Raw genomic sequence first — 11,198 nt, forward strand, 5'->3', positions numbered from 1 at the left:
CTGCGCTTCCGTGTTCGTCACTTCTGAGCGGCACATGCGCAGCGCTGAACTCATACGTTATCCGCCCGGAGCTGCTTCTGTTTACAACAGTGAGCGCAAGCTAGATTAAATTGATTATTACGTTTTAAATATGGTTATTTTTCTTACAAAAACGCATCGATTCGCTACAGAAGGCGTTTGTTCACCCCCCGGAGCCGTGTGAGACACTTTTTTTTATGGATGGGCGCTTTTTATTTCACTTCTTTTGGACTGAAGCACTGCAACACCCGCTGACTGCAATGATAGAGCTTGGAATAGCCATGACAATTTTTAATATAACTCCGACTGGATTCATCTGAAAGAAGAAATTCATATACACCTGGGATGCCTCGGGGGTGAGTAAAACACAGCCTAATTTTCATTTTTGGGTGAACTAACCCTTTAATAAAACATCCAAGGACAAGGTCAATGTGGCACACAGTACTACTGTCTGAAACAATTATTGTTGCATATTGCATATTGTAGGCACAGTACACTGTTCCAAATATAGCACAGGAGAGAGAAAGGAGGAGGGCGAGCTTTTGTTTGGCTTGTGAAATCAGGGTCAAAGGTCAGAGACGAGTAGTGACTGAGCTCTGGATGTGTGTGTGTTTGTAGACTCTTCCAAACGGCAGATCGTGCCTGTAACACCTGTGCGCTTTGAACTAGAGACCTGCACTCCCGTGGGAGTACCCCGGGACCCAACACAACAGGGTGCAGCGCGGGACAACTCTTGATGGGCGAGTGCGGGTGGGAAGAGACTCTTGTGTGTGCGGGAGAATAAAATGATTCGCGGGACTCCTGCAAAATAGAAATGATCTAAACATAAAATGTCCTAAACATATAAATTGTTATTAATGTGTTGCACATAAGCAAAAAGAACAACTAATAACATTTAAATGATTAACACGCGCAAGCTAGGCAGAGTTTCTATTTATAACACGTGTTTAAAGGGTTGCGCAATGTAGCCAATCACAGACTCAGCTGTTGATTTCTGGAAAGCAATGGCCAACCAGAGGTGATTAAGTTAGAATCTACTCACCGCAGTGCTGAAATTGCGTGCTCGCGAATCGTCTCATTTTAACACAAGAAGTGTAGACATTGTGAAAGATTCATTGTGCATATGTTCATTGTGTTATAACAGAGCTTTATGAGATCGCGCTGACCTGAGATGTCAGCTTTTAGTGATAATAAAGGAAGCGCTGCTGGCATTCTGCCATGCCAAACCATGCTCGCAGCAGCCTATGCTTGCTTTTCTGTTAAAATTTACAGTGGTTTGTGAATGTTGATGCTTAGCCTAAATAACAAATATTTTATCGGGAGCATTTATGCTGGGATGTTGTGGATCTTAGGAGATGTTACAGAACCATTGAATGTACATTTCTTTGATGTGCTGAAAAAAAGTCTATATAGATTACTTTTATGCGGGCTTTTGCGGGCGGGAGCGGGACAAAACATGAATGGCGCGGGCGGGAGCGGGCCAAGATAAGATCTTTTTCTGCGGGAGCGGGCGGGCGCGGGACAGAATCTTGCGTGAGCGGGCCTGAAAAATCCGTCCCGCGCAGGTCTCTACTTTGAACCGCCATCAGCATCTTCAGGCGCAATGTCAACACGACGAGAGCAGGAGAAATCAGATTCTCCTCCCGCTGGCTGCTAAATAAATAAAGCCAATAAAAGCTTTGCAGGTCACTGACAGTGATGCACACCGCTGCTCTGCTGGGACACGAGGACCACGAGTCCATCTACGTTTATAAATAATACACACTATAATAACAAAGCAAACATTCACCCATTTTACCAGGGATGTTTCACTTTTCTTTTAAAATCATATTTGTTCTTATATGCCGAGCACACTGCAAAACATGAGATTTCTTTAATCAGGATCTGTGTCTTTTCCACTAGAAATATGATTTTTGTGTTGTAGAGAGTGTTTTATGCAGTGGAGAGTCACGTTTAGTGGTTCTGCTCATTCTGGTTTTGGAGTCTCCGACAGCACAAAATGCTCAGCGCTCCCGAGCTGTCAGTCAAAGAGCTGCTGGGTAACTGCAATACAAACACAATTATCAGGCTGTGAAGGTTCTGCATTACAGAGCCACCCCAACTCAGCAAATCCCCCCAGTCTCTACACACTAATGAGAGCATTTAACCAGCACTGAGACAGCGAGAGTACTACATTACTGCAGGACATTTCTGAGCTGTTTGAATTTTAACTACCAGCGTTAAAAAAAGAAGAGTGTTTTGAGTATGTTCATGTGTATTGTGTGAGTGTTTCAGTGTTACAAGTCTAAAAAACGGACAATATTGCACTACTTATTAAAAAAGATTTTAATAGAAAGAAATGCTTAAAGTTACACTCTCTCTGAAGTTACCTATTTTTTAGAATTATACAAACAATGGACGGATGGTTGGATAGATAGAAAGACAAAACGGTAGAACAGTAGAATGATCAATAGAACGATAGATAGATAGAACGATAGATAGAACGATAGATAGATAGATAGATAGATAGATAGAATGACTTGATAGACAGAATGACTAGATAGATAGAATGACAGAATGACTTAGATAAATAGATAGATAAATAGATAGATAGATAGATAGATAGATAGACAGAATGACAGAATGACTTAGATAAATAGATAGATAGATAAATAGATAGATAGATAGAATGACAGAATGACTTAGATAAATAGATAGATAGATAGATAGATAGATATAATAACTGAACAACAGAATGATAGAACGATAGAATGACTGAACAATAGAACGATAGATAGAATGATAGAATGATAGAACGATAGATAGATAGATAGATAGATAGAACAACAGAATGATTGAATGACAGAATGATAGAATCAGTGTTGGGGAAAGTTACTTTTAAAAGTAATGCATTACAATATTGCATTACTCCATAAAAAAGTAACTAATTACGTTACTTAGTTACTTTTTATGAAAAGTAATGTGTTACGTTACTTTTCCGTTACTTTTTTAATATGGACAGGGCTTGCTTGTTTGTTTTTAAAATAAAAAAAGTTCTATTTTTGGCAAATATAAAAGCCTTTTCACACCAAAAGTGAAATGAATAAGCCTCAGGCTGAAGGGAAAGTAAATTTACGTCCGTACAGTAGAATGCAGAAGAAGAAATTTCAACACACTTCAGCAATAAAAAAAGACACACAAATGTTTGTCTAGAGTAATTTTGGCTTATTAGTACGGTTGAACTGGATCATCAAAGGTCAGCAGCAAAGATATTGGTTAATAAAATGGGATTAGAGAGAGCTGTCAATCAATAAATTGGAAAAAAAAGTAACTTGCGTTACTTATTTGAAAAAGTAACTAAATTAAATTAAATTAAAAAGTAATGCGTTACTTTACTAGTTACTTGAAAAAAGTAATCTGATTACGTAACTTGTGTTACTTGTAATGCGTTACCCCCAACACTGGTTAGAACGATAGATAAAACGATAGATAGATAGATAGATAGATAGATCCCATTCAGCTTCTCTCTCTCTCTTTCTTTGACCATTTAAGCTCATGTGCAGCTCACACACACACACACACACACTCGTTTACAAATGCATGCAAATGAAGAGTCATGCTCACGAGCGGCCGGGACGCCGAGAGCAGCAGTTGATTAGCTCCGTGGAGACAGGCCTGACCTTTCCTTAAGATCAACATACACACGTCTGCGCTTTCTCCACATCCCTCTCCACCAAATGTCACCGCTGTAAACGAGCGGAGACACCCGCCAGTCCACTCACCCACCATCCGGCACAGCTGCGCGGCCTCCTTTCTGTCCCCTCAGCACTTCTGAAAGTCTCCGGCCGAGCAGCACAAACTCCAACAAAAGAGGTCAGAAATAACGCACGGGAACTGCAGTGTTGCGCGCTTTCCTCTTGCGCTAAGGTGATTCTCGCTGTGTTTTTGCACAGGCCAGCAATTCTCGCACGCGTTTATCTCTCGCGCACCTGGTTGGGTCCAGCGCAGGTGTCATAAGGACAGTGGCTACCGGTCACGCCTGACCCTTCTTGTCATCCTGTGGTCATCTGTGCTAAAAATAGCTCTTCTGCAGCGCTATAAGAAACCAGCGCGCATCCAAACAGACTGACATCTGATCCTTAATTATATTTCTCTCCTGCTTTGGTGCTGGTGGGACTCATATCGCATTAGTTATGCTTTAACGACTGTCCTCCCTCTCTCTGTCCATCTCTCTGTTGATCTAGTGGGTGATAGCGGCGACTGACGCGCAGACGTGTCGGATAATTAGGTTCTGAAATCAGGGAGATGATCAGAGAGCCGTCAATCACAGCGGCCGGCGGGCGGTCAGGAATCAGGCTAGCGTGGGCCATCCTCCATTCAGAGAGGCCGTTCTTTCAGTAATGCTTTTAAAAGACTTATATTTCACACCAGAGGTTCCTGATTTGGCAAGAATAAATCGACAGCCTGACAGCTGCTTTCATGATCTGGTTTTAACTCCAACTCTCAAACTCCCACTTTCTAGCAGGATAAATAAAATACCATCTCAGTATCACACAATAATGTTATTATTTAACAAAACAAGTGCGGCGATTTCAACTGACTGACCGAGGCCAGCCTAAAAAGACGCTCAGGACAGTTGAAGATTTTTCATGAAAGCTTATCAATTGCACGTGTTTTTAAGACTTGCCAAAATTAAACATTCAAAAGAGTTTAACCCATTTAAGCACAAGATGCGAAAGAACTGAGTACTCGCGTGCTGTGATTGGTGCGTACACAGACAGACAGCCAAACTGAGCTCTCCTTCGCATCCTCCTGTATCTAAACGAACAAATACACATCGCCAGTTTAAACACACAAACACAAGTCACTGTCGATGGCCTCGTGGGCAGCACACCGACATATAGTGCTGTTGCGCTTCGGGTGTCTCGAGTTCAAGTCCCGGTTTGTGGACCTTTCCCGATCCCGCCCCCCTCTCTCTTTCTCTCTCCCACTTCGCTTCCTGTCTAGCTACTGTCCTATCCAAATAAAGGCATAAAACGCCAAAAAATAAATCTAAAAAAAAAAACCAAACAATCAAAAACATATAAACACTTAATTTGGCACTCGCGAGCTGTGTTCAGTGCGCACGCAGAGAGCCACGTCTCACAGCCCTTGAACAACAAATTGAGTTTTGCCGCTTCTTGCTCTTGAACCGACAAATCCAAAATTATGTCGAAATACCTGTAGCGAAAAAATGTTTGGTTATGTCTTAAAGGTACAATAGGAGATCTTGGAAAATGCTAACTTTAGCCTGATAGCACTGAAAGCGAACGTCCCACCCTTCCTGCAATCACCGTCCAAATCCACGCCCCCTGAACGCATTTACACTCACAGACCAGAGACAACATTACTACAATAGGCTACATCAGGTTCCCAATTCCAGCCCATGTTCCGAAGTGAAGTAAACTTCAACGGATTTACCCCGCTCAGGGAGTAGGGAGCAATGAACACTGTGTAGGGATCATATCGATCGGAACACAGTTCATGCACGTAGCTCACTTCTAACGAGCTGGCGCGAGGACTGGATTAACCGCTGGGCTACATCATGTGTCATTCACAGGTGAGAAATCTTTAAAAGCACTACAATACCAGGAAGGAAGATCGGGTTGTTGATGTTTGCCTGCCATCCTCGCTCTGTCTGCACAGCGTGCGGGAACGCGCTGATGAGTATCCTGTCTGCGCGAACTGGGTGCACAGAGGTATGCTAATACATACGTTGACAAGCAGGTAGGAAAGCATATTAAAACGCTCGGACCGAACGTTTTGATTAGACGAACATTTCTTGATCCTACACCTTCCACAGAATATATAAATACAGACAAATACATTTAGACCACTTAACTTAATGATTGCTATCGGGATGTGAAGAGACTTTCAACCAGCATAACAAAAAATGTTTCTGAAGACAATCACCTATTGCACCTTTAAGTGAACATAAATAGTGATGAAAGAAATCGGAAGTGTATCATTAAATTGGATGCACTGGGCCAGATTTACTAACAGCGTGCGCCAGCACAAACCGTCTTTTGCCGTTAAAATAGTACTGTCAGGATTTACTAAAGACGCGCAGTGAAGAATTAGTGCTGAAAAGATGTGGGCAGTTATTTTTGCGCCTGACCTTATTGAATATGCATTTGTAGGAGTTTCCCTTTCAGACGCAAAATTTATGGGAGGAGAGTATTAAAATGAATCACACAACGTGATTTACTAACGTTTGCGCTCGTCAAATTACTGGTATTTGCATCATTATTTAACGCCCAAAAAAAGCATGTCTTAAAGCAGGCGCTAATTTGCGCTGGTCATTATGGAAATGATCTAACTGTGTCTGTGTTCTTTAATGTGTGCATTGTCAGTAAATCACCCGCAGAATTTTCCCCTCCCATTGGCGCTTTATTGGAATTTTACTAGCTGTTAATGTTAATCCAAGAAATTAAATGAGAGAAAATCACTCACTGCTCTTTACTGAATTACTTTGCAGTTTTAACAAGAATTAATCTATATTAATTTATACGGAGAAGACTATGCAATGATATTTTACATTTGATTATTCGGTTTCTGTACCTGGACACCTACAAACTTGAAAAAACTTAAACATTGTTTAATTTGTATCTTTGTTCTATTTACAGCGGGTAAAATAAGTATTTTATTTTATAAGTACCATTTTTCCCAGTAAATATATTTCTAAAGGTGCTGTTGACTTGAAATTTTCACCAGATGCCAGTAACAACCCAAATAATCCATACATACAAAGAAAAGAAAACAAATAAGTTCAGAAATTAAGTTCTGTGTAATAAAATGGAATGACACTGGGAAAAAGTATTGAACTACTGAAATTAATTTAATACTTCGTACAAAAGCCTTTTGTTGGTAATGACAGCTTCAAGAAGCCTCCTGTGTGGAGAAACTAGTCGCATGCATTGCTCAGGTGTGATTTTGGCCCATTCTTCCACACAAGCAGTCTTCAAATCTTGAAGGGTCTGTGGGCCTCTTCTATGAACTGATCGTTAGTTCTTATTTTCTATTGGATTCAAGTCAGGTGATTGGCTGGCCATTCTAGCAGCTTTACTTTCTTTCTCTGAAACCAATCGAGAGTTTCCTTGGCTGTGTTTGGGATCATTGTCTTGCTGAAATGTCCACCCTTGTTTCATCTTCATCATCCTGGTAGGCGCTGGGACTGAACCAGCTAATAAGCAGCTAATATTAATTTCCACTGACAAGGGGCAGGATTGCTTTCTAATTACTAATAGATTTCAGCTGGTGTCTTGGCTTTCCATGCCTTTTTGCACCTCCCTTTCTTCATGTGTTCAATACTTTTTCCCTGTGTCATTCCATTTTATTACACATAACTTAATTTTTGAACGTATATGTTTTGTTTTCTTTGTATGTATGGATTACTTGGGTTGTTACCGACATCTGGTGAAAATTTCAAGTCAACAGCACCTTTAGAAATATATTTACTAGGAAAAATGGTGACGTGTTCAATATTTATTTTACCCGCTGTATTTATTTGTACTATTTACACGATTTCAAACAGGGCCCACAAGTACAACCTGCACTGGGGCCCTGCAAACCCCAGCTTCAGCCCTGCATTACAGGCTCGAGAGTGAAATGAACAGTGCATATCCATAATCACAAGAGCATAATTTGTTATTAGATTGTTCATGCTTTTTATTCTGGTCTGCTTGGAAGTGAAAGGCAGGTTGCAATACAATAAAATTAGATGAATGTTCCCATTATAATCAACAAAGTTGTCTACACTGCACGCTCACTGGTTAATAAAGAATAGGCGTCGATAAATAAATGTGGTCAGATGTGCGTTATGCTTAACTTGAAATGCATTTCAAGTTGTGACTTCATACTTTGAGGATTTTCTGAAGTTTCTGCAACTTCTGTCTGTAGTTTCCACTAAAAGTGAGATCAACTTTACTGTTGTTCGGTGAAATTTTGCAGGCGAAATCCAGTCGTTTTAATAGGAATCCACGCGATCGGAAATTTTGTGTGAGGACGAATGACTACCCCACAGAGGTTCGTTCAGATTCGTCACGCTGACCAAAATAAATCTGCTTGGTTTAATAGTCACTTCTGTGTGAGTTGTGCCTCACGCATTGTTATAGAAATAGACGTTTTTTGCTAGCAAAATTTCGCTAATGTGACCGACCGCACATCAATGCTGAGGGTGAACTGAGGAGGAGCTTTGAGTTTCACAGAGCCACAAAATCCTGTCTTTCATCATATGTTCCCTTTAAAGGCAGAAAAGTCTTAAGGATGTGATACGAGACGGATTTCAATCGACTTTTACAAATGAAATTTCAGAAACTAAAGCCGTCTGAGATGTACCTGAGAACTCCCTTTATTGTGCTGCCACTGTTTTAAATAAGTGCTTAAATTTCCCACATGACTAAACTGAGACAGATATGATCACACACATACGCGTTATCCCATCATATCTGGCCTATAAGGAAATGTAGTAGGGCTCAGGCGGGTTTGGGCAACATCAAAGCCAGGCTTTAGCCGACACGCTACTGTTAAAATCTCCATCGATGCTCAACCTGGGCTCGGATAACCGCCGGTCGCTCGCTCTCATTCCCCAGCATTTATCTCTGCGGCCTTCTGCTGATAATTACAGCGCACAAACACGGCCGTGATTATCACCTGTGGCATCGGACGGCTCATCCAAACTCGAGGTCTGTCCCCGGTCCGCTTCCAAAACCATCACACACTAAGCTTCGGGGCGAGTGCCACGTCCGAGGCCATAGCTGCACAAACATTTAGAAGGTCCAAATGGAAACTGATGATTCAATCCCTAAATGGAGTTCTAGATGGAGTCGACTCGCGCTATCTGTTTCTTGCTCTGCTGAGTGAAGCCAATTTCTCTGCTCCTCTGGAGTCATGAGGAGACGTCTGACTGACAGAGAGGACACACACACACGTTTAGGTGTTTCTTCAACTTTGGACACTTTTATGTGGCAAGGGAGAACAGATTTAAATATAATAAAAAAGAAAACTTTTAAAATCTTTTCATTCTTTGGTAAACAAGTACTACTGTTCACAGGTGTATGTGTATGTGTTCACATATATGTTATTATTTCATGTACCAGACATTCAATCTTACAAAATGAAAGAAAAAAAAATCATTATACAATACTTTTCTCTTTTTTTACATTTCATACACAGTGCAAAAAAAAAAAAGTTTTAAAAAGTTTTACTTTATGTAAAAATATTCAATAAATTAATAAATATTATAGTGCCACGTCCGAGGCCAGGTTGCACAAACATTTAGAAGGTCCAAATGGAAACTGATGATTCAATCCCTAAATGAGTTCTAGATGGAGTCGACTCGCGCTATCTGTTTCTTGCTCTGCTGAGTGAAGCCAATTTCTCTGCTCCTCTGGAGTCATGAGGAGACGTCTGACTGACAGAGAGGACACACACACACGTTTAGGTGTTTCTTCAACTTTGGACACTTTTATGTGGCAAGGGAGAACAGATTTAAATATAATAAAAAAGAAAACTTTTAAAATCTTTTCATTCTTTGGTAAACAAGTACTACTGTTCACAGGTGTATGTGTATGTGTTCACATATATGTTATTATTTCATGTACCAGACTTTCAATCTTACAAAATGAAAGAAAAAAAAATCATTATACAATACTTTTCTCTTTTTTTACATTTCATACACAGTGCAAAAAAAAAAAAAGTTTTAAAAAGTTTTACTTTATGTAAAAATATTCAATAAATTAATAAATATTATAAGTAAAGATTGCTTTATTTTATCCCAGTTTTACATTTTTATACAAATATAAAAATCATAAATATAAATTTACTTATATATATATATATAACAAGATTTATACTATGCAAATTAATATACTTAATAGGGCCGTCAAACGATTAATCACGATTAATCGCATCCAAAATAAAAGTTTTTGTTTACATAATATGTGTGTATACTGTTTATATTTATTACGTATATACAAATGCAAACACACTCATGCATATATTTAAGAAAATTTGTTATGTATATTAAATATATTTATATATAATATAAAATATAAGAATATGAATATATAAATGTATAAACGTAAATATTTTCCAAATATATACTGTATGTGTATGTATTTATATAAACATAATAAATATACACAATACACATACATGTATAATGTAAACAAAAACTTTTATTTTGGATGCGATTAATCGCGTTCGACAGCATTAATACTTAATAATATTTGTTATATTTAATTATTTATAATATTTAATCATATGTTATGCATGTTGAACAAACTTCAAAATTATATTACATTATATTATATTCAAATGTGTTGTAAGTACAGATCCCATCATTTTATCCCAGTTTCTTACAACATGAAAAAATAAGTCTCACACACACGCGCGCACACACACACACACACACACACACACAATGTATGTATGTATGTATGTATGTATATATAATTTAAAATACATTTTATATATTTCATATAATAGTAATATTAAATTTTTCCCACATACAATACAGAGAAAAATCAATAAAATACCATATAATAAAACCATACCATATAATAATACCATATAATACCATATAAATGAAATACCATAATTTAATTATGCAATTACGTAATATTTTACTATATTAATATATACTATACTAAATTAAGTGAATATAATACAATATTTTAGATATATAAAATGATAGCTATAAAATTAAGTCTTAGCAATACAATGGAATCAGTCTTATCGTTTTAAAAATGTTTAAGATATCAATTCCACAATACGTAATTGAGACATGGTAGAAAATAACACTGTGGTGGAAATGACACTAAAATAATAATAATAATAATAAATATGTGTAATACATACAGTGGTGGCAGTTGTTGTGGCAGTGGTAGTTTCAGTTGTTTTGGTTGAATTGGCCATTACAATACCCATAAAACAAACTATTGCTGGAACTACCTGCGACAGAAGGAATCTGCTGGAACATTGAAAATGATGGACTGGCCCCCTTAAAGTCCAGACCTCAACCCCATCGAGCAAATTTGGGGCGAGTTGGAAAATAAACCAGACAGATTTAGGCTATTGTATATTCAAAGGAAAGGCTTTGGCTTGAGTTGCAGAAGGCATGGGATAACATTAGTGTTGAAGTTCTCAGGAAATATACTGAC

The 11,198-nt window shown here is 38.5% G+C and overlaps 2 protein-coding genes across 2 annotated transcripts in view; both read right to left on the reverse strand.

Annotated features, from left to right (window-relative positions):
* Positions 1 to 11,198, reverse strand: part of LOC107744220 (plexin-B2-like) — a 125,798-nt gene that overhangs the window by 66,608 nt on the left and 47,992 nt on the right. The gene's annotated exons all lie outside the window — the stretch shown is intronic.
* LOC107744224 (cysteine protease ATG4A-like) overlaps positions 8,531 to 11,198 on the reverse strand; it is a 5,793-nt gene continuing 3,125 nt past the window's right edge. The window contains exon 5 of the mRNA XM_016557751.1: positions 8,531 to 8,649. Within this exon, the coding sequence (XP_016413237.1) occupies positions 8,531 to 8,649 (119 nt within the window). The remainder of the gene's footprint in view (positions 8,650 to 11,198) is intronic.

The sequence above is a fragment of the Sinocyclocheilus rhinocerous genome, unplaced genomic scaffold, assembly GCF_001515625.1.
Source record: "Sinocyclocheilus rhinocerous isolate Xijiao unplaced genomic scaffold, SAMN03320098_v1.1 scaffold2061, whole genome shotgun sequence".
Lineage (NCBI taxonomy): Eukaryota > Metazoa > Chordata > Actinopteri > Cypriniformes > Cyprinidae > Sinocyclocheilus > Sinocyclocheilus rhinocerous.